General features: G+C 37.1%; 1 protein-coding gene across 1 annotated transcript in view; it reads left to right on the top strand.

The window, feature by feature from the left end:
• The window catches only part of MAN1A1 (mannosidase alpha class 1A member 1), a gene marked incomplete at both ends in the record, with an annotated part of 186,164 nt that overhangs the window by 28,411 nt on the left and 133,180 nt on the right, over positions 1 to 24,573 (top strand). The window contains 2 exons of the mRNA XM_080700521.1: positions 18,128 to 18,224; positions 22,780 to 22,895. Of these exons, the coding sequence (XP_080556647.1) occupies positions 18,128 to 18,224; positions 22,780 to 22,895 (213 nt within the window). The remainder of the gene's footprint in view (positions 1 to 18,127; positions 18,225 to 22,779; positions 22,896 to 24,573) is intronic.

Raw genomic sequence — 24,573 nt, 5'->3', positions numbered from 1 at the left:
AGAGTTCAATATGTTTAGTGTGGTTAGCAAAATGGGATGCAATTATTGAAGTGATTCAGTTTTTATTAGCACAATGGATAAATTATATCCTAAAAGATGGCTTTGTTACTAGATGGGATATATTTATATATAATATTTTTTGGAGTACTTGGTATGGAAACCAGAGGCCTATTTTTTTTTTTTTTGTGGTATTGGGGTTCCTGGAAGCCCTTCTACCTCCGGGCTACACTCCCAGACCTATTTTTACATTTTTTTAAATTTGGAAACAGGGTCTCCTAAGCCAGCACGCACAGCTGGCTTCGAACCTGCGTGATCCTCCTGTCTCTGCCTCTCAAGCGCGGGGATTACAAGCATGCGCCACCACGTCCTGCTCCAGAGGCCTGTTTTTTATTCTTTTTATTTAGAAACTGGATCTCACCAAGTTACAAAGGGTTTTGCTATGTATCTGAGGCTGTCTGTGAACTGCAGTCCTGTCTCAGCTCCCAAATGCTGGGTACAAGCATGCGCCACCGTTCCAGGCTCTATAATAGTTAAGATTTTTATCTAAAATATAATCTTCTTTGATAACAGTATTTACTTAAATAATTATTCCATTTTGAAGAAATACTTTAACTTCTTTTCAGTAAGATAGAAGAAATCTACTTAAATTATTTGTGATGTTGCTATTTTCTGGGTGAATTTAGGAATTCTGACTGTATGTACCTCTTTTTCAAATCATTTATAAATGTGCTTCCTGAGCTTCATACATCAATCATTTCAAATGTGATTAGAGAACATGGCTACTATATAATTTCTTTGCTAAATCAGACTGTTTATTATTACACAGCTTTGAACCCATTATAATAGCTTTACAATGTTCTGAATAGATATTTTGCAGATAAAAATTTGTGTTTTTCCAAATTGGGGGGTGGTTAGCATAAAGTCCAGTTTTGATTTGGTCACTCAAGTTATAAAAATGCAGTCAAAGGATAGGTAAATGTTAAATTCATTAGTAATTGTCATCAGTTAGTAACAAAATTAATCTTCATTTGAACTTATTAACTGGCCAACTTTCCCACGAGGGTCAAAGCCACTGCCGTAGCAGAGCAACCATTGTGACTGCTCCTCTCTGTGTGTTGTGCCTTGGTGCAATACAGAAAGAGGAGGGACAGCAAGGCCCCCCACCGACCTTGGCAGAAGGCTCATTGGCTGGACTTTTGTACCTCTCGACCTCTAGTTGTAGAGAGGATGAGAAAGCCCACATTTGGCAAATAAGGAAAAGGGGATTTAGGTGTGGAGCAAGTCAATCTATTAAATCTGCATTTATTTTTATTTTTCTATTTTTATTGTTAAAGGTTCATGTAGTCTATTTGAGCAATAAATTAATTTGACCTATCTTGATGATCCTGTCTCCTCTCCTCCTCCTCCTCCTCCTTCCAAAATTTATGGACATTTTTGCCTATTTTTTAAGCTGAACAGAATTGTAAGTCGTTGCACTCAAACTAAGTAATGCAGTCTATTTTAACAGGTCGCTGAATCTGGCATGTATTTAATGCTGGACACTTGCCATCCAGCAGCAGTAAAATGAATGATGATTTTGAAAAAAAAAAGAAAAAGAAAATTCAAGCTTTAGCAGATTTTAAAGTTAAGCCATAACATCTAGAGCAATGCACTTTTAGGCCCCAGAAATCCTCACCATCACTTACAGAACATCTCAGCTGATCAGTAATCTATGGAAAATATAGTTTATAAGGTCTTAATGATACATGAGGATTAGATGTTAGTACTTGCTTTAAAATGGTATTGTTTCGCATGCAGCTCAAAATAATTGCCATTTTTAGTAAAATAATCTTAGTAACAAATTTAAATGAAACTATAATACAGAGAACTCTGAAAAATCATCAATGTCTTTGCACTTATTTTTGCATATGTGAACAAGAAATGTGGTGTTGCCAATTGAGGGGCAGTTGTTAGAGTGCTTTTGACATTCAAGCTAGAATATTGAGCAATGTGTCATCTTTTGAATAGCCACAAAATAAAATTTAAATTAGAGTGTTCTATTGGTGATAAAATGTCATGCACAACCAAACCAGGATTAAAGGTTATGAGAAAACTATGCAAGATACCCAAATAAAGATAAATATCTTTCAAAGGAAAAAGAAAACTTTTAGCTGTTAAAAATTTTCATAAAGCAACATTGTTTTTCAACATATGTAAGATAACTTTTTCCATATAGGTACAAGAAGCAAAAAAAGATCTCATTTTCAGTAGCTGAATGTTCCAATAATAGATTTAATGTTTCTCCCTGTGTCCATAGATTGAGATACTGGATGCTGGTTTTTGCATACCATATTTATAAAAGTCTCCCTCTTAAAAGTTAAAATTTTCCATAATAATTGAGTAATTGAAAAAGATATATACAGATAACACATGAATACCAGTTTATTTGGAAGGCAAGTGAACAGTATACGAGACAATACATCTTAGACTTCAGTCAGTCAACCTCCAGTGTGCACTAGAGTGCTGAGAAAATGACTTGATCTTGATTTCTTCATGTGTGCAATGGGACTCCCAGTAGGGAGTTGACCTTCCCTTGCAGGGTTGTCATGAGGACTGAGAGAATCTGCAAATGATTTACAGACTTCCTGACATATGAGTGTTCAATAAATGCTGGTTATACCCATCACAAGGCTAACAAGAAATGACTCTTACTTGGGAAGCTGAGACTGGAGAATCACAGGTTTGAAGCCAGCCTCAGCAATTTAGCAAGACCCTGTTTCCAAATTAAAAAAAAAAAAAAATTAAAAGGGATGGGGGAGCTGGACGTGGTGGCACATGCTTGTAATTCCATCATTTGGGTGGTTCACACACAGCCTCAGCTACTTGGTAAGGCCCTCTGCAACTCAGTGAGACCCTGTTTCAAAATAAAGAATAAAAATAGGGCTGGGAGTGTCACTTGGAGGTAGAATGCCCCTGGGTTTCATCCCCAGTACCACAAAATGAATGAATGAATGAATGAATGAATGAATGAATGGGGATGGGGGAATATCTCAGAGGTAGAATGCTTCTGGCTCCAATCCTCAGCACAACACACACACACACACACACACACACACACACACACCACCTTTTTTGAGATGTAACTATCTGGATTTTATGTCTTAGAGAACCATTTATCACTGTATTATACTTACAAATCAACATTTTTTGTAGTAACACACAAATACATTTTATAAGTAATTTTAAAATACTTTCGTTTATGCATCATTATTACTATGCCCAGATTATAATTTCTAAAATTATTATCTCCTTACAGCCTTTTATGTTTACAGATTTTTATAAGATCTTCTAGGATGACAATGGGTATTTCACTTGTTCATTAATAATGGTTAGTTTTCAGGGAAATTTCAGAAATATTTAAAAAACAAGCTGGGTGTGGTGGCACAGGCTAGTAATCCCAGCATTAGGGAGGCTGAGACTGGAGGATCGTGGATCATGGACAGCCTCAGCTACTTAGTGAGGCACTCCGCATCTCGGTGAGACCCTGTTTCAAAATAAAGAATAAAAAATTGGGCAGGGGGTGTAGTTCGGAGGTCAAATGCCTCTTGGTTCCATCCCCAGACCCATAAATAAATAAATAAATATTTAAATAAATTAATTTAAAAAACACGTTTTCTCTAATATGTGGCATTTTATAACTGATCTGTTTTAATAGATGGTATCTCATAACTCCATAGTTAAGGAAATAGTGATTTCTCATATTGATCTTTTTTTTTCTGTACTGAGGATGGAACCCAGGGGCATTCTACCTCCAAGCCATATCCCCAAGCCCTATTTTGTATTCTTTATTTCAAAACAGGGCCTCACTAAGTTGTGGAGGGCCTCACTAAGTATCCGAGGCTGTCCACTAACTGTGATCCTCCACTCTCAGCCTCCCAAGTACTGGGATTACAAGTGTGCACCAGCACATCCAGCTTCTCATGTTTATTTGAAGAGAAAACACTTTTGTCTTACAAGTGGCTCCTCTTGATAACAACTGTATCCATAATTGCCAAAGCATGGAAGCAGCCACGACAGCATTCAGTAGGTGAACGGATAAATAAACTGTGCTATATCCAGACAGTGGACTATTGTCTAACAATAATAAATGAATTAACATGCCATGAAAAGACTAGGAGAAATGTAAAAGCATATTACAAGTGAAAGAGGCCAATATGAAAAGCCTGCATGATATGTGATTTTGAGTATAGCATATTTCTAGACAAGGCAAAACTATAGAGACAAGACCAGTGGTTGCTAGGGATAATGGAGAAGTGGAGATAAACAGACACAGCACAGAGGATTGGGGGAGGAGGGCAATGAAAAGAATGTGTATGTTTAGTGGTGAATGCATGCCACTGTACATTGTCAAAACCAATAAAATGTACAGCGCCAAGAGTGAACTCTAATGTAAGCCATAGACTTTGGGTAATAATGATGTGTCAGTGTAGGTTCATCAGTTGTGATAAATGTACTGCCTCTGCGCAGGGTGTTGAGAGTGAGGAGGTTGTGTGCTTATGAGCACGGGGGATAGAGGAATACTGTTTGTAATTTTCTGTTCTGTTTTGCTTTGAACCTGAAACTGCCCCCCCCCCAGTAACCTATTTTAGAAAACATACAAAAGAAAAAAAAAAAGGAAAGCTGTACCCTGCAGTTCTCCTCTTGATAACTAAAAGGTGGGGCTTGACTCGACTGTAGGGCTAGTTTGCTTAAAAAAACACGAGAAAAGAATATAATTTATTAAGTTTAATTGTCTGTTTTGCTTACTTTTATAAAATTCAAGCTGATTCTTTTTTATTGTTAATTAGTATTAATACTATTTCATAGTTTCATAGTATTTATAAAGTTTATAAAAGGAATGTAGAAAAGTGAAAAGTTTAGTTTTTTATGAACTGGACATATTCACAAACAAATCCCTTAAAGATAATATATTTCAATTTAAAAAATTACTATTATGTCACTACTGCCAAAAGATACAGTGAAAATTTGATGTTGTAGAAGGGCATACATGAGTTAAAAATATTTGGAGTTGAATTTTTATTGTGTGTGTATGTGTGTGTGCACGCGTGCATGCGTGCGCCTATCTGTCTGTCACTGGGTATTGAACCCAGAGGCATTCTACCTCTCAGTTACACTCCCAGCCCTGTTTTATTTTTATTTGGAAACAGAGTCTCGTTAAGTTGATGAGACTCACTACTTGTTGAGATTGTCCTCCAACCTGCGATCCTCCTGTCTCAGCTTCCCAAGTACTGCGATTACAGGAGTGTGCCCCCACATCCAGCTTATTACAAATATTAAAACAAAAAAAATCTTTTGAGATAAAGTAGTACATGAGAACAGTACTTGTTTTCTATAGAATACATTTTTAGGTCTTCATAAATCTAAAGAGTATCATGGTATCCCAGAAGAGTATGCAGTTTTCTCTGGATCACTAAAAAAATCTGTTGTTGCCAATTCTTCCCCCAATGGGAAAGCCCTCCCAGGTCTTGGCTTGGGGTGGAGAGGGAAGGCCAGCCAGCACCACAGCCTGCAAGGAGCCACTTGCTGGCCTCACTTTGACCACACTGGCTGAATCTCAAATCAGCTGGATAAACAGATGTGAAAGCCCTGAGGGGAACTTTTAAACCCAAGTGACAACTTCCACATAAAGAGACCAAAGTCAATAACCACAAGACATTTTTGATGAGGAAGAAATGCAAGTGATAGACTCTCAGTTGATACAGAGCTATTTTATATAAATAAAATATTGTCAACAATAATGCCTCTTTCCAAAAAAGGATATACTAGATATTCACATGTGAACAAGTTTTTTTCTAACTTTTGAGGTGCTAAATTACTAGCCCTTAGAGTATTTTAGAGAAATGTAGTTACATATTAAGTGTTTTCCTTTTTTTTTTTTTCTCCCTGTACCCTCTACTATTTGGTAACAGCACAGACATTAATGATGTCAGAATTTTGTCACAAAGAAAAAAAGCTATCAACAGCACACATGATCTAAATTTTTTTTAGCTTAACCTAGAAACCTGGCTTTTTCTTAGGAAAATGAGATGCTTCTTAGAAATAGGACAGTCTATCCTCTACACATAGCGATTACTGTAAGTCTCCTTTAAAAAAAAAAAACTGGCTTTATCAGGCATCTGAATCTTTCTAAAGAACTTGTCATTAGTAACCACTCTTTCATTTCACTGGAGAATTAATACTCAGTGGCCCATTAAGATTCATACGATAGCATTAAATAATTACGCCTTCTTTATATAACTCCCGCTGTCTTTAAAAGCAGTGTATTAAAATTTGCTGTGGCAGAATTTAGGATGTCTAGATCTAAAGGAAATGCACACACATATATATCCATTCATGGTGAACAGGCAGCTAGAGTACCAAGTAACACACTGCGCCTATGGCCACAAGGAAGGAGAAGTAGCAGTGTTGAAAGAGGAAAGCCGGGTGAGCAGCTGAAGGGAACCTGCGGTGGCACGAAGGAGAGCGGTTCAGTGTCTCATGAGCCTGGTGACAGTTCAGGGCAGAGCCTCGTCTGGTGCTCACAGGGCCTGGTGGAGAGGATGTGGTGTAGGACAGGAGCCTAGAGCTGAGAAAGAGGGTAAAGGCCATGCAAGTGGAAGGATGCAGGGCAGGCGGGGGTAGGCTGTGCTGTGAGGTTATTTTTGTTTTGTCACAGCCCACAGGTCTGATATGGTGTGTGGGTTTCTTTTCTTTCTTTCTTTCTTTCTTTCTTTCTTTCTTTCTTTCTTTCTTTCTTTCTTGGAATTGAACCAGGGACATTCTTCCTCTAAGCTATATACCCAGCCCCCCCCCATATATTTTTGAAACAAGGTCTTGCTAAATTGTTGAGGGTCTTGCTGAATTGATGAGACTGGCTTCAAATCTGTAATCCTCCTGTCTCAGGCTCCCAAGTACTGGGATTACCAGGCATGCATCATCACATCCAGGTGAGGTCTGCAGTTTTGAAGCCAGGCTTGACAACAGCTCTGTGGAGCCCAGAGAGGACAGATCTCCTGTGCAGGGCAGAGGAAGTGCCCAGAAGTCACAGGTCTCTTAAGCTGTGGAAGCAACCAAAAATGTGAAGGCTTTCAGTGGTACATGGAAAGAATCAGAGAGTTCTTATCCTTGTGCTTCCTCTGTGCTCTGTGGGCCTCAGCTTCCTCATCAGTCAAATGGGAGTACCCTGCCCCAAGGGGGTGTTGTGAGAATGAAGATCAATATATTATATCAGGTTCTTCTCACAATGTGGAGTGACATTTGACAAAGTCGATTTACATCCTCCTTCATAGCCTCCAACTCTAAGCTCCACAGTAATGATAGCCTTCATGGTTTTATTTGTAGAACAGGGTCTTTAAAATTCTAAATGCTTCATAAAATATTAAATTAGTCCTCAAACAGAAAGGAGAAAATTGCTGAGAAGTTTATACACAGTGGTTTATGCATTTCAGGTCTCAAGAACTCTGCAGAACTTTGCTAATTTGTGGCCAAGACAGCAACCACTATGAGGCCAGAGCAGTCCAGGAGGAGGCTAGAACTGCTGGCAGCCTGTGCTGCAGGGGGAAGGGAAGTTGCCGGCCAAGCTGTGGAGACAGGGCTGGTGTAAGCTGCAGCCCACACACCTGAGAACAGAGCTCTTAGTTCTGGACTGTTTCTGTACTTCGGGTTTGCCGCATAGAGTGTGGGACTGGGGCCTAACTAGCTCATGCATGTCCTGTTTTTGTCCCCATAGCCAGCATGGTATTTTTAATGGCTTTAGTCAGGGCATTTACTCTTGTTTACTCTTGTTTTTGCCACATTGCCCACCATTTTCAGTTGAACTAGACCTGGCCATTCTGTTCCTGCCTGGTCCTTTTTTCTTTTTAACCTTTTTGAGCCCAGGGCAGAGCAGGGACACAAGCCACAGTGCTAGCAGTGGAGACTGAACCAGGGATCACATATGTCCATGTCCTTCTTTCTGTCCTAGATGAAATACAACACTCTCTGTTAAATGGATTTTTCAGAGATAAACAATTAATACCTTTTTCCTTTCTTTTTTTCTTTTTAGTATAAATATGTCCTATGCAATTATTCTACTTCCAAAATCTGGCAGCTGTACTCAGTCCTCACTCACAATTCTAGTCTTGGCACAAATAGGTGCTCAATAATCATCATGATGACATTGGGAAAAAGAATTTTGAAAGAAGAACACCTTTGTAGCTTTAGAGCAAGGAAGAGGGCTGATGTAGTTCAGCATTGGAAAGAGAAATTGAGCCAAGTGTGTGAGTTAAGCATTTTCGTTTGACATGGGGTGAAATTGGAAACTTTCCTGGTTGGGAGGATTTTCTCCATGTGCCGGCGATGACAGCTAGGCGGGGGCCAGAGGTGAGGCCTCACCCAGTGAGGATCAGTCCCAAGTCGTGGGTGGCATTTTGATACCTGTTAAGTGAGAGAGCACTAGACGCATTTAGATGTAGCTGTGACGCTCCAGGCCTGCCTCTCTGTGAGTGTGGAACCATGCCAGGCTGCGTTCTGTCACCCCGAGGTGACATTGGCCTCTCTTCTTTCCTGTCCCCTTAATTCACCTCTCCTTGAATTGCCTTGCTCATTTCAAGTTTACTAGATGCCACCTTCTCTTCCCTTATCTCTGCTCAAGTCCTGAAGCCTGGGAGGATGGTGTGCAGAAAAAGGTCAGCCACGTTCATTCAGGTCTTCTGCTAGTCCTGTGTATTATTGCATTTGATCTCCTGACCGTGCTGTCAGGGAGATATGTTCTTCATCTTCTTTTTTAAAATGGCCTGTTTTTTCTTTTTAAAGAGCAGTTTTAGGTCCATGGAAAAATGGAGCAGAAAGTTCCCATATATCTCCTGCGCCCACACAGTCACTGTCTTCCCCATTGTCAATTCTTCATGTCTCAGTGGTGCATTTGTTACCTTTGATTACTTTTTAAGAATGAGAAAGTTAGCTGGGTGAGGTGTCTCACACTTTTAATCCTAGCATTTGGGAGGCTGAGACAGGAGGATCACGGTTCACAGACAGCGTCAGCTACCTAGTGAGGTCCTCTGCAACTCAGTGAGACCCTGTTTCAAAATAAAAAATAGAGCTGGGGATGTAGCTCAGAGGTAGAATGCCCCTGGGTTCCATCCCCAGCACTGAGAAAAAAAAAAAAGAAGAAGTTAAGGGTTTGAGGCGTCAGACTCATAGGCTGCCAGCATCGTCCTGCTCAGCCGTGTGCCTGTGTGCCTGTTACTGCCCTGCCTCAGCACCAGATCTCTTGCTTCTCTTCGTCCACTAAGTCTTCATTCCCACAGGGAGATGCAGGAGATGGGATGGAATTAAGTAAACAGAGGAAGAATGGTTGAATTACTGTTTTGTGTTCACCTATCTAGACATCCCTTTCCACTGGAGAAGTGAGGGCTTAGAGAATCCAAGAATTAATTATCTCTTTATATCTTGTTCGTTCTCTCTCTCTCTCTCTGTCTCTCTGTCTCTGTCTCTCACTCTCACTCTCAGTTTCATCAAAGATTAAGAGGAAGGTGGCTGATACAGTGACTTTGAAACTGTTTTGTGTTGAGATTATATCTGAAAGTTCTAGAAGTTACTTTAATTTGGTAGTCAACTAATTTCTGGCAAAGTTTGATAGAAACTACTGTCAGGCTTCAAAACATCCACCCTAAGTATAGTTTTAAAAGTAATGGTACATCGCTTTTAGCTCTAGAAACCAATGAGTTAAATTGATTCCCTGCTGTAGACCTCACTTAAGCCAGACACAGCCCTCCATGTCTTCTAGACCAGAGGGCACATGAGTGTCACTGGCTCTTTCCCCGGCGTCCACACAGGGAGCTATCTGGTAAATGAGCCATGGAGGGCCTCTGTCTCTTTCTTTTGGCCTCCAGATTGCTATTTCCTCACTAGGCTGAAACCCATTAACTCGAAAGTCCACTGACACCAAACTCAAACATTTACATATTTACTTTTTGAAATATCCCAAGCATGTGTTTAGCCATTTGGCACCTGCTTTCCATATTCTGCAAAACTTTACCCAACATCTGTTGGCTGTTGATAAGATAGAGCTTTGTGGTTTTAAGACCTCAAACTGCTTCTGCCCTTCAAAGTTCTCCAATAGAGAGATGCCTAACATACTGCTGATCAATATCACCTAGTCCTAAACTCAGCCCTAAGCCCTCTCTCTCTGGTCCCCTCTTCCCTGGGAGCCCCCTGGCCCTCCTCTTCCCCTGGATGGTGTCATCTTTCCCTAAGCCTCTGGGTGGTCTCATGCTATCAGAGACTCTTTCCCATGACCACTGTTCAAGCACCACCCAGTCACCCATGTTGTGAGTTATGACCTCTTGGTCATATCTTTTTTATAGATCAGCCCCCAAATAGACCCACGGAAGAGACCTCCAACCCAGTCTCAACTGGCACAACAGAGAAGCTAATAGGCAACCCTTCTGAACTGAGGATCCGTGTACATCTCCTTACACCTTAAAAGGACCCTTTCTCCTTTCCAACTTTTCTTCTTCCACCTTTTTGATCCTAAGTAGTTATATTTGTTTTAAAATGTGTATATTTATAAAGTATTTGTGTACAGTACTGACTTGCCAATTTAGGGTATATTTGTTCCTCCTATGTGTATATGTTTCTAGAAAAATTATGAAACTCTGAGATTGCAAAGATAAGAGGCATATTTAAGCTGGGCACAGTGGCATACACCTAAAATCCCAGTACTTAGGAGTTTGAGACAGGAAGATCACCGGTTCAAGGCCAGCCACACAACTTAGCAAGGTCCTCAGCACCCTAGTAAGATGCAATTTCAGAATAAAAAGGACTGGGGGTATAGCTCAGCTGTAGAATGTCTCTGAGTTCAATCCCTAGTACCTTCCCTTCAAAAAAGGACATGTTTGGTTTTTAATAAAAATCATATTACTGGACATATGTTGAGCACTTGCTGTGTGTCAAGCAACATATTATGTTCTTTACATGTACTGTTTTATTTAACCGTCATCTCAACCAGTGAGGCTGTGTTTTTATTCATTTGTATTTGATGGGTGTAGAAAGTGGGTTCAGAGAGACTAATTTTGCATTATTGAGAGTCACAGTGATGTTGGCAAAACCTGGATATGACCCCAGTCTGTCAGAAATCTGCTTGTGGCCTCTCCTGCATTGCTTCTAGATAAAAGGTTTTTGTCACACACACACCCGCCCAGGACACAGAAAGCAATCAGTCTCAGCAGGCAGAAAGCCATACCTCATGGAAGAGAGGAATATAGTTCATCAACATTCAGAAATCAGCAGCATTGTGTATAGTTCTATAGTTGTTCTGCAGACTAAACATAACTTCCTGGGTACATCAAGTACATGGCTTGAGCCCCTCGTGTTTGCCTTCCTCTACCTCTCCTTTTCTTCTCCCCTTACCTTCTGTTTCCCTCAGGGCCTCAATGTCTCATGACTCCTTTTTATGGCTTTTGCTTTTGCTTATTTGTACTTCTCTGCTTCTCCCTCACTCTCTGGCTCCACACTCTCTTGGACTGTCTTCCAGCTACACTGCCCAGGGTAGAGTAGGTGGTTGTGTCAGCACCAGGCACCTCACCTTGGAGGATTATGACCAGCCTTCAGTTGCTGGTCTTGGAATCAAACACCAGATCCTGGATCACATCGTACAAACTTAGGGCAGGATCACATTGTACAAACTTAGGGAAATTTTGTGTAAGACTTGCCAGAAGGGAGGTGTAAGTGGAGCTTGAATGGGTAGGCTTGAAGTCCTTATAAGATCAGCCTGGCAAAAATGATGAGATTTCCCACAAAATTTTCAATGTGTCTGTTATTAAAAAAGAAGATCATATGATTATAAAGCTTTGACAAAACAAAATATTTGCTAAGGATATTTCTTTCTTTCTTCCTCCCTCCTCCTCCTCCTCCTCCTCCTCCTCCTCCTCCTCCTCCTCCTCCTCCTCCTCCTCTTCTTCTTCTTCTTCTTCTTCTTCTTCTTCTTCTTCTTCTTCTTCTTTCTTCTTCTTCTTCTTTCTCTTTCTCTCTCTCTCTCTCTCTCTCTCTCTCTCTCTCCTCTCTCCTCTCTCCTCTCTCCTCTCTCCTCTCTCTCTCCCCTCCCTCTCTCTCTCTCTATCTCTATCTCTATCTCTATCTCTATCTCTCTCTGTGGTTCCTGGAAACCCTCTACCTCCAGGATACACTCCCAGACCTATTTTTATACTTTTTTATTTGGAAACAGGGTCTTTTAAGCCAGTGCGGCTGACTTCGAACCTGCACTATCCTCCTGTCTCCGCCTCTCAAGCGTAGGGATTACAAGCGTGCGCCATCACGCCTGGTCCTTGCTAAGGATATTTCTTAGGAACAAAAATCACAAGTTATGAAGGCTACACATAGCAGAGGAAATTCATGCATTCTCCCGCTATCCTTGGTTAGGTCAGAATATAACACTTAAAAAAAAAAAAACAGTAAAGTTGTACATAACATTTTATTAGTTTTGTTGTTTTCCAATATTTACAAACTTGTGTTGACTATGTAAGAAGTGAGAATGTTAAGCCTCCATATATTATCTATTAGATTATAATCAAGATAGTTTTATACTTCCCATTTAGTCCTTGAACATCTTATTAGTCATGAAATAACAGCCACTCAATAAATGACATTGCCTAATTACATCGCCCTGATGTCAGTTGCAAAGAAAGTGAAAATAGAACAGTCTTTTCTATAAGCATAGAGTCAAAAAGAAGTAAATACTATTTTGTTGGCTATCTTATTCTTAATTCCATCTTCCTGGGTCAAAACAATGGATTATTATGATAAAATTTCTGGTCATTCTTTCTTGTTTCCATCTAGACAGTATATTAGCTATACTTTTTAACAACACAGATATAAATACTCGGGGGGGGGATACCTTTGGTTTGCTTGCAGTTTACCTTTTGTGTGTGTGTGTGTGAGCATTTCAGTACTGCATTTGAAGTCCTAATCAGTTTCTAGTTAGGCCTATTAATCCTTCTTCAGATATCAAGCTGTAGAACCTTAATTAAATTGATGAAAGAGAGATCAATCCTTCTCATGGACTTCTTTGTTAACAGCTGAATTTTTAATCTATTTATTTGTTGGTATTGGGTATTGAACCTAGGGGCACTCTACTTCTGAGCTATACTCCCTAGTCCTTTATTTTGATTGAAACAATTTCTTGCTAAGTTTAGAAGTGAATTCCAATCCTCTCAGCTCATGCTGTCCTTGGGTCTGGAGAGATTAGATTCTGCCTTTGTCTCATGGTCCCTCATCTAGCTAGGAGTTTAGTAGTATAAAATTAGAAGTTAGTAGAATATTGATCTTTTAAAATATTTGTATAAGTCCTAAATCTGAGTTAAGTTGATTTTGTATATGCTTTTGATTTCAATTTCCCTATTATCTTATGTATTCACACACGTGCATGTGCAATGCCCTACAGTAAGCTTTAATATAGGAAATGATTTTTAGAGGTGACCAACCACTGGAATCAATCACTATCACAGCTGTGTCTTTTCACTTATAGAATCATGGAGAAACCACTCATATTCTACTCAGGGCATTTGACCACATCTTCCCCCGCCCCTCTAATTCATAGAAATCTCATGGGGTAAGGAACCCATTTTGAGAAATGTATCACAGCAAGTTTTGAAATGTAGGAAACTAAGCAATTAGTATCAGATTTTCCCTTGAGGAAAAAAAGATAAGAAAAGTTAATATATCCTGCAGAACTAAAGGAGATTTTGTGCTAGTAGTACATCATATAAATTATATTTTTTTGTGTCTGTGTGGTACTGCAGATGGAACCCAGGAGCATTCTACATCTGAGATACACCCCCAGCCCTATTTTGTATTCTTTATTTTGAAACAAGGTCTCATTAAGTTGCAGAGGGCCTCATTAAATAGCTGAGGCTGGCCACAAACCTGCTATCCTCCTGTCTCAGCCTCCCAAATACTGGGATTACAAGCATGTGCCACCATGCCCAGCTAAATGAAAACTTTTAACAAAGTAACACAGACTCTATGGGAAAGCTTTATGCAGTATTTAAATCATCAATAGTTTATGGCAGTACTTTCACTCCTATTAGGAGCTAAAACAAATCATCATAACATTTTTTTGTTTTGTTCTTATGTCTAGTCTATTCCCAAGGCTTTGGAATTTTTAAAGTATCATTGAAAAAATATGGGAATAAAGAATTTAGCAAATGTAGTACATTTAATGAAATAACCAAAAAACCTCATTTATGATCTGAAGGTTTTTTATGTAGATTTCCTATACTTAGTGTTTCAGAAGCTTATTGGTTTCTATTTGTGTGTGCAACTGATTTTAATATAGATTTAAATTCAATGAACAGGTGGCTGCTTACCATATATAAGGCAGTATGCTAGATGCAAAAACACAAGCCATGTTCATTGAATCCTTAATATACACTAATTTTTCAGATAAGGGAAGAAAATCCCACAAAAACAGTGACTCACCCATAAGTATGTGGCTAATCATGACATTGTAGGAATTAGAATTCAAGTTATCTGACATATGTGTCTATTATACTTTTCAATAAAATTATAGTTTATAATAAGAAAATCTTGAAAATGTTCCTTATATACACTCTTTTGATTGTTGGAAGATCAGCAGTCAGATTTGTTAAAGGAAGATTGTGTTACTTACTCAGTTAAGGAAGATGATGGGGTATGTTAGCTCATGCCTTGGGCTTTGGAGTCAGGCCAGCATGGGAATGAGCGCTGGCTCCTTGGCTGTGCAGAACTGTCATGACTTTGCATCACATTTTGTTTTCTTTTTAAGTCTTATGCCTCAGATTCATCTGCCAAATGGTGGTAATAAAACATTTCATAGGGTTGTAGCAAAAATTGAGTACCATTCCAAAGGTAAGCATTTTGCAGAGCACCCAGCAGATAGCACAATGCTTAGTAGCTGTTAGTAGTGGCCGTGGGAGAGGAAGATAATATACAAAATAGTTAAACAAAAACAAAAACTTCATTATTGTGGTGTATGGACGTGTAATGACTGTTAAAATTGTATTGATCTCACTGAAGTTTTTAGCGTGTGTGTGTGTGTGTGTGTGTGTGTGTGTGTGTGTGTGTGATAAACAGCTCTTGAATAGTATCTATAATTTTATGTGATCCTTTTAAAGATATTTAAAAATATGAAACTGAATTTAACATTTTCATATCATATCCATATTTTGATTACTGTTGATAAAATATAGCGCCATCACTAAGTGCAAGACAATTGAGTTCTTAGCCCCCTCCCCTTTTTAAAAAATCTATACAAAAATAACTACATGTAGTCTTTGAGTCATTGAAAAAATTTACAACACACTTATGGGAAAGAGATTTGGCTTAGAAAAACATTGTTGGTACATGGACTCTGAATTGGGAATATATAGGATCAATTTTCAATTATACATATATAGACATGCATTCATATCCAATTAAAGATTGGTTATGTTAAAAGAAACAAATTTTTAAAAATCTAGGCATAGCCAACAAGATTTTTTACTTCCTGAAGACATTTTAGAATACTAATCCACAATATTTAATTCAAGATATTAAAGTGTTTAAAGTGCTAACCTTGAATATTTGTCTATATACAATGAGGTAAACAAAGTAGAAGGAACTTTGTGCAAAAATACAGATTTTAAGTATAGTCTTTGCAGATCTAATCTGTTCTGAGAATGAAATAGATAAATGTAGGATGATTCATCCTTTAAGATAAGCTAAATTTCTCTTGTTGGGAAATGATTTTTGAAAAATGATATTTATATGAAGTAGGATTAAATGGACTAAAAAACTTTCCATTTATAAACTTAAAGGGATGTTTATGTGTGTACGATGTACATGTGTTCTACTTACACCGTTTCCTTTTAATTATCATCTTTTTTTTTTAATTGGTGCACTGTATTCATACATCATAGTAGGATACATACTTTTGTAGACATACATGCACACTTTTCCCAGTCAGCCCCCACCCAATACCCACCCCATTCTCTCCCTATCCCTCCCTCCCATGCTTGGCTTAGTAGTTGACATCTAGTATTATGGCAATTTATCTAAAATTAAAAATGATAATCTCACATAACAGTTTCATTTGTCTGATACCAAGCTTTTGATGACTTAAAGATAACATTTCAATATTTCTTTTTGCTTTCTTTCTTACCAGAGAATATTTTTTTTCTATTTTTTAGGTGAAACTATCATATATTTATATATTTATTTTTCAGAAAAAAATCTATCCTAATATGGAATATGGACTCTAGGTACCCAAAACGATCTTGAAAAAGAACAAAGCTAGAAGATATATATTTTCTGATTTCAAACCATATAAAGCTACAATAATTGAAACAGTGTAGTACTATTCTAAAGGCAGATATATAAACCATTGGAGTTAAATAAAAGCCTAGAGCTAAATTCTTCCCTATATTGTCAAGTTATTTTTGACAAAGTTTCCACGAACATTTGGTGGTGAAAATATTAATCTTTTAACTAAATATTGTTAAAAAATAATAATTACATGGAAAAGAATAAAATTGGACCCTTACCTAATCCCATATACAAATATTAACTCAAAATAGATAATAGACCTAAATATAAATCTTAAGACTATAAACTTTTAGGAGAAAATCAGGGTCATTAAACCTCACAACATTGAAATTGGCAGTGATTTCTTGGTTATGATTTCAATGGCACAGGCAACAGAGGAGTATACAAACTCCCTAAAAAATAAAAAAATATTGTATATCCAAAGACAGTGTAAACAGAGTTAACAGTTACTAATAGAATGGGATAAAATATTTCCAATTGCTATATCTGAAGGTATATTAATATTCCAACTAGAAATCCTAAAAATTAACAACAATAAAGGCAAACAATACCCTTTAGAGATAGGTAAAAGACTAACATAAATAATGAATCTCCACAGATAACCAATCTTAGTTGTCTGTTGGATGGAAAATCTTGTTTCTCTAGTTCTGTAGTGTGTTACCTATTTCTTCTTTGTAGTTAATCTCTGAGTATTTTCTCTAGTGCTGGTTTTGAAGACATAAATTCCTTCAGTTTCTGTTTGTCATGGAAGCTTCTTATTTCTCCATCTAATTTGATAGAAAGTTTTGCTGGGTAGGAAATTTTTGGCTGGAAGTTGTTTTCTTTCAGAGTTTGGAGTATGTTACTCCAAGCCCTTCTGGCTCTCATAACTTGGTTTGGGAAGTCTGGAGTGATTCAGATTGGTTTGCCTCTGAATGTCACTTGGCCCTTTGTTTTTGTTTCCTTTAAGATTCTCTGCTTGGCTTCCACATTGGTCATTTTGACAATTATGTGGCGTGGGGATCCTCTTCTCCGATCCTGTCTGAAGGGAGTTCTATAGGTTTCCTGGACCTGTGTATCAACCTCTTGCTCTATGTTTGGAAAATTATCTGCTATTACTTCCTTGAAGAGATTGTTGATCCCTTTGGTTTCACTTTCTTTTCCCTCCTCTATTCCAATTATTCTTAGGTTAGCTCTCTTAAAATGGGCCCATATTTCTTCAATATCAGATTCCTGCTGTCGGATATTTTTTTCTAGATTAGAAACTATGCGTTCATTTTTGGATTGCTCATCTTCTAAGAGCAAGATTCTATTCTCTATGTGTTCTAATCGGTTGTTTGTGCTTTGAATTGAGACCTTTACTTCATTAATTGCATCCTTTATCTCTTTCTGGCTCTCTCTGAGTTCTTTTCGAAGCACCTCTATTATTTCTACAGTTATTTTCCTGATTTGATCTTCTAGAAATCTCTGATTTTCAGTTTTATTGGGTTCTGATGTTGTGGGGTTGTGGGCATTTATTGCTTCAGTATTATTCCTCTTTCCCATGATTTCGGATGTTTGTGCCTTCTCTGGGTTCTTCCCTTGGGTCACTATGACTTCACTTAAGGTGTTCTGGATCTTGAGTCAGTAGTATCTCAGACTCCTTTACTGGGTTTTATCACAGAGTCTCCGACCCAGAGAGTCGATAGACATCTTTTTAACTAAGATTTGAATTTTAATGTTTTATCCTTTAATCATAAAGTATATGACCTATTTTGTAATAAAGACATCTCAATTCAAATTATAATTTAATTTTCCTTTCTTTTCTCAGATGATGGAGCATGCTTGGAAGAATTATAAACGTTATGCCTGGGGATTAAATGAACTGAAACCAATATCAAAAGAAGGCCATTCAAGCAGTTTGTTTGGTGAGTAAAATGTGCTTTGGTTTCTTAGTGACAAAATCTTCTCTCCACTTGTTGAACTTAGCAGTGTTGGAGAAGCTTATGTGATGTGATTCTCCAGGCCTACCATGTTGTTAGAAACTTGCAGACCTGATGGAGTTTTCTTCAAGACCTGGGCATGGTTTGTCCTTTACAAAGAGCACTGGCTGCATGTCAGAGTGACTTGACTAACTTTAAAGAGTACTGATGCCTGGAGCACAGTTTCAAAGAATCTTGTGCAACAGCAGGAGTTTTAGCTCCCAAGGTGGTTCCCATAGAGGAACATTTGGTCTGTTGTATTATCTGTTTCCTGAAAGGTAGAAATTGTTTTTATAAATAAGCTAGTTAAGGTAGCCAGACATAGGGATCTTTACTGCACCTCAACTTTGGCTGTAGATTCTTGCTGTTTGAAAATGGAAGAGAAAGTGAGGATACATTAGGCCAGTTATTTTAACTTTCATCTGCCCATTTTTGCATGCTATATTGCAGTTGGTCCTCACAGTAACTCTCTTGATTGGTTCTGTGGGAATAATGATGATTCTATTGTAAAAGTAAGGATGTGAAGTATCAGAAGGGTTTCATGAATTTCTTGGATCAAAGACCTACTCAGTGACCTTCCTACTGTACTTGATTTCTTTCTAACCCCCCAAATATTACCTATAAATTATCAGGATGAAGGGAATGAAGTCTTTTTCTGGTATAACTGAATTCACCCATGGAAGACACCACTTTCTGTGCTTTAACTGAACATGTTAAATAGTTCCAATTAATATAAATAACAATTTCAGCTGATGTTTGTTGATCACTTTGTGCCAAGTGCCATACATGCCACATCTTACTTAACCTCATTATTATACACATTTTATTGGTAAGAAAAATGAGGCTTACAGAACAAATTACCCAGAAAGAACCACCTAGTAAGTGGCTGAGCTGGGACTTAAACTTCAGTGTGTTTGACATCAGAGTTCATGTTCCTAATGATGACACAATGTTTTCCCATTTATTTAGGACATTCTATGTTTGGCTCTACTAATGACAATGATATTAATAAAACTGATACAAGTCTTTGCAGAGTTTGTGATCTAGCATAAAACACACATGGTTAATTGGTTAATTATCAAAGCACATGTGGTGGTACAGTAGATATTTGCATGAATTTCTAGGATGTTGATAGGATCTCAGGTAGTGAGAAGGGTATTGTAAGGGGATGCAAAAATAAGTAGAAAGAACTGGGAAGTGTAGAAGAAAAGAGACTGCTGGGTCTATCACAGTGATAATTTAGGGATGAAGAGAGCTTAAACCAGGAGTAGGAGCAGTAAAGTGGTTTTAAACATTTCTAAAGTAATGTTTTTAGAACACAGTGACCAGTTAACGTGCTTGATGAGCGGTACAAAATGAAGAGAGAAACTGTACTGACCAGAGGTCTTTATTTTTCAATATTTATTGTGACATTAAAAAAATCTCTTTTTCACTTTAATTTCTGTAAAAGTAGTTTGTACAATTAATAATCAGTTATATGTTAATTTTTTATATTCTTCATCAAACAAAATATTTGGTTCCTTGTTAATACATTGATGATTTTAACTTTAAAAAGCCTCATCTACTTTACTTTTTTTTTTTTAGCTTCCATTGACTTTTTCAGTAAAAACACTTTTTATAACCCAGATAAAAACTTGTTCTTTAAAAAAAGGCTTGGGTATTAGAATAAGGAAATAAAATATTAATAACCAAATAGTATTTCTCTCATTCCATCTTCAAATTAAAATAGGATACATGAAGACTTTCTTGTTCTACTAATATCAGTGTACTAGGACTTATTACAAAGAATAAAAGGCTTTCAGTTTTACAGATGAGGAAAAACTTTTAATGACTTTTTTAGTCCACTTCTCAGCCAATCCCTTACCTACAAATAATACATACTACCTTGGTGCTATGTATTCTTTCAGTAAAACAAGTAGAAGATTGGAAAACTTAAGTCCCTTACCACGTAGGCTTTTAGGAACAACTTTTAGTCTAAGAGTGTTCTGAGTTTAGATTTTTAAAAAAATCTTATTTTTTTCAGAGGAAGTATTAGTCATATTGAATCTAATTTTTTCCAATTGTTATTCCTTAGGGAGCATTTCAAGATGGATTTCTTCTCATGATTATTTCTTCACAGTTATGTTGAACCTCATAACTGTTTTGTAGAGAGAGGAGAACAGGTCACTTCTGTAACTCCAAACAATTTTTTTTTTTTTTTTTTGGTGGTGGTACTGGGGTTCCTGGAAGCCCTTCTATCTCCGGGCTACACTCCCAGACCTATTTTATTTTTTTGGAAACAGGGTCTCCTAAGCCAGCGCGGCTGGCTTCGAACCTGCGCGATCCTCCTGTCTCTGCCTCCCAAGCACGGGGATTATAAGCGTGCACCACCACGCTAGGCTAACTTAAAACAATTTTAATGAACCTAAGAAATTATTTCAAGTATTCATCATCTTCCAATACTACTTTAAATAGGAAACTAGAACTATTATTTTAAAATTTCAAGGATAAAAATTCAAATAGAACTGCATCTTTTTAAAATTATTTTTATTGGTGCCTTGTAGTCATACATCTTAATGGGGTACAATATGGTAGAGGCATACATGCACACATCATTTAGCCCTTCTCCAATTCCCACCCCATTCCCTCCTCCCTTTCTCTTTCTCATGTTTGGCTTAGTGATTGACTTTGATATGTTTGTGAATGAACATCATGCACATTAGAACGGCATCTCAGAAAGAGATATTTTACATATGACCAGTTGTACTCATTGTAAAGTTAAAATGTAAGAAATAAACACTTTTACTGAAAGTTCTTAATGACTAAGAAATTATGTCAGTGAACATATATATAAATGAAAATATGAAGCTGGTAATGCTGCTTTTAAATACTTCCTTCAGTGTTTTCCCTAAATGCATAGTCCTATCTCAAAAAATGTTAGATTTTAAGAACATTGAAGTACAATAAAATATGTCATGGAAGAAAACTATTCTCAGGTTTTATCCTTATCATTAGGTAAGATTTAGACTTAATTTATGTAATTTTGAAAGTTAAATATTTTAATATTCTATTACTTTTAGTTTCTTAATGATAATCTCACAATTTGGCATGTGAAAGGAAAGTGCCACTGAAACAGTTTCCACTTAGGTTTGTAGGTTTGGTTTTGGGTTGTCCACTACACTAATTGTCTAAGCATCACACCCAGTCTTTCAACAGCCAGTCATTGATCATCACGTCACAGTCTTGCAGGGCACCATCCATGACTTGAAAAGGACTGGATCCCTCTCTTCTAAGGAAGTTTAAAGACTACAGAGGTGTATACAAGGAATTATAATGTTAGAAAGTGACCACTGCCAGATCAGTGTAAATTCTCCATGTCATGGGAGTTCAAAGAAAATAAAACAGATTCTGGACTCACTAAGTGAGGGAAGGGAGTTGCCATCAGTCAGGGTTTCATACAGGGGTAGGATTTTATTTTAGAGGACAGAAGCTCCTGGGTTTTAGTTATCTGTAATCAACTGCAGTCTAAAAGTATTAAATGGAAAGTTCTAAATATAAATGATTCACAAGTGTTATGTAGTGTAATGAAATCTTGAGCCTTCTTGCTTTGTCCTGCCCTGGATGTGAATCATCTCTGTAGCCACACTATATACATCACCTGCCTGTTAGTTACTTAGTAGCCATCTTGGTTCAACTCTCAGGGAATTGTATTACTTGTGTTCAAGTACAGCTTATTTCACTTATTAATGGAGTACAAGAGTAGTAATGCTGGCAGTTTGGATATGCCAAAGAGAAGCTGCCGGGTGCTTTCTTAAAAAGGGGAAATAGAGAATTTTGAACTTAATAAGGAAAGGGAGGGGGAAAATCATATGCAGAGGTTGCTAAGATTTATAATAAAGGAATCTTGTACCCATGAAATTCTGAAGAAGGAAAAAGAAATTCATGCTAGTTTTACTGTTGTATCTTAGACTGCAAAAGTTATAATCACACTGCATAATGCTTAGTTAAGATGGAAAAGCCATTAAGTTTTTGTATGTTTAGGAAAAAAACATAATATATATAGAGTTCAGTACCATCTGCTATTTCAAGCATCCATTGGGGTTCTTGGAACATACCGCCTACAGAGAAGGTGATTCTTAGACTATCACTACACAATTTTAGATCTAGTAATTATATTTAGACAACTTTGTGGAGGTGAACTTCAATGTAATTACATTAAAATTAATGTATGTTGCTCCTTTGTTTTAGACTTATTTTTTCTTGCTTGCAAATGCACGCACAAATGGGATTTCTAAGAGATTTATTTTCTGCAACTCAGAAAAAAAATCTTAAAGATCATCTTGTAGCCTATAATTTTTAATTCAGTTTTAGTACATTTTTATATTTTTAACTGAAATATTTTAGACTTCGTTTAAAATTACTGCTTATTAATAAGTTGAGAATAACTCTTGTAGGTATGGTCATGTGTGTGTATGTGTTTCAAAGTATTTTATTGAATAAATATTGTCTCTGATATTTTCAGGTAACATCAAAGGAGCAACTATCGTTGATGCCCTGGATACACTTTTTATTATGGGAATGAAAAATGAATTTCAAGAAGCAAAGTCATGGATCGAAAAAAATTTAGATTTTAATGTGGTAAGTTAAACAAAAATTGCTAATAGTTCTTAAGTTTTAATTAACATGAATACATTCTGTATTGGGGCAGGTATTTTTATGAAACTATATTCTGGCTCTCTCTTACTGTACTTATATATGTTTGTTTTTGCAAATTAAAGTCAAAATAAATTAATATTTGTTGAAACCTACATGTGCCAAGTATTCTTGTTCAGGTCCCGCAACATCCCTAGAGGATAGAAGTCATTTTCTCACCTCTGTGGATTAGAAATTGAAGCCTCAGAGGCTCACTTCCAGAGCACACAACTGGTTGTGTGTGGGCATCATGAATCTTTCACAGGTCAGCATGGTTACACTGTGCCTGGTGCCCCTTCCCCATAAATAAGGCTTCTAACTTTTTTGGTTATCTGTGCCTATCAGTAAAAGGTTTTGATAGACCCATTGTATTCTGAAAGAAAAAGTTATAATTCAAGGGTAGCAGGGTGAATACCTCTTTTACTTCGTGATAATTTTGATCAGAAAGGACCATATCTGCTTAGATCTAACTTAATAGTCATTGTTTTATCTTTTAGTGATGTTGACAAACAATGTATTCTAAGAAAAGGAAGCATTTCATTTCTGGCCTTTTTTTGGTCATTACTTACAGCTGCATTATTGTATTATTGGTGTTATTTGAAATCTGAGATTACTTTGCAGAAATCCCTATAAGCCTCTTTGTCTATTTGGTAAGCATTGGATACTATTTATAAATCCCCATAACAAGGCTTAAGAAACGTGCTGTATGTTGAAAAAATGGACAAAGAATGAGGGTTTTCCTGCTGACCCCTCTGCTTTTTGGTACTCTTGTTCTCTTACAGAACCAAAGGGGACACCAGTACCAGTCAGAGTATTAGAGATTAGGAAAGTCAAGTCTTTTCTTTGGTCTCTTTGGATTAAAGACAACATAGAAATTAAAATTTTAACATTTTGTTCCCATTTCTATAATTAATTACTATGTATACCATATGTAGAATAACAGAAAGGAAGGTGAATCTATATTTGCTTTGTTTGGTAAATGAATCTAGGATATAAATGAAGGAATGTTCTAATACCAAGAAACCTTGGAGATCAGTGTGCTAGTCCCTTTTATTTTAAACATGAAAAAAAAAAAAGATGTAAGGAATCAGTGGTTTTCTCAAGTTTATAGAGCTATTTGATTGGAATGATCTATGGCAGTTCTGATTTTCTGATAGAACTAAATAAGAAAAATTAAAGAAATGGAAAATTTTCTTTTTGCAATTTTTTCTCTTAAAAATACTTTAAGAAACAAACAAAAATACTGAGAATCAAATCCACAGACAAGGGCTCTGATCTATACCTCTAGTCCCTTAATAATACTTTTATCTTTTCATTATAAATAAATTCAGCTACTACCTGAGCACTCTCACTTTCCCCATTCTCCTCAATAATAACTAGATTCCTTCAGAATCCAATTATGGAAGACAGAAATGCAGACTTTAATAACAGTAGACTTATAATAGTATCTAGGTCCTTTTCTGATTCTTAGATTGGTTTGCCTGGTAATTATAACATTGTCATCTCAAACCTCCCCAGAACTGCTGCAGTCCTTGGTGTTCACGATATTGATATTCTAAGCAGCTCCGCACTTAGGAGCTGGGGGTGAATAGAGGGTGGGGAGCTTCTTTATTTAAAACGACTA

The sequence above is a fragment of the Muscardinus avellanarius genome (assembly GCF_963383645.1).
Source record: "Muscardinus avellanarius genome assembly, chromosome: 8".
NCBI lineage: Eukaryota > Metazoa > Chordata > Mammalia > Rodentia > Gliridae > Muscardinus > Muscardinus avellanarius.
This window is presented reverse-complemented; position numbering and strand designations above follow the sequence as displayed.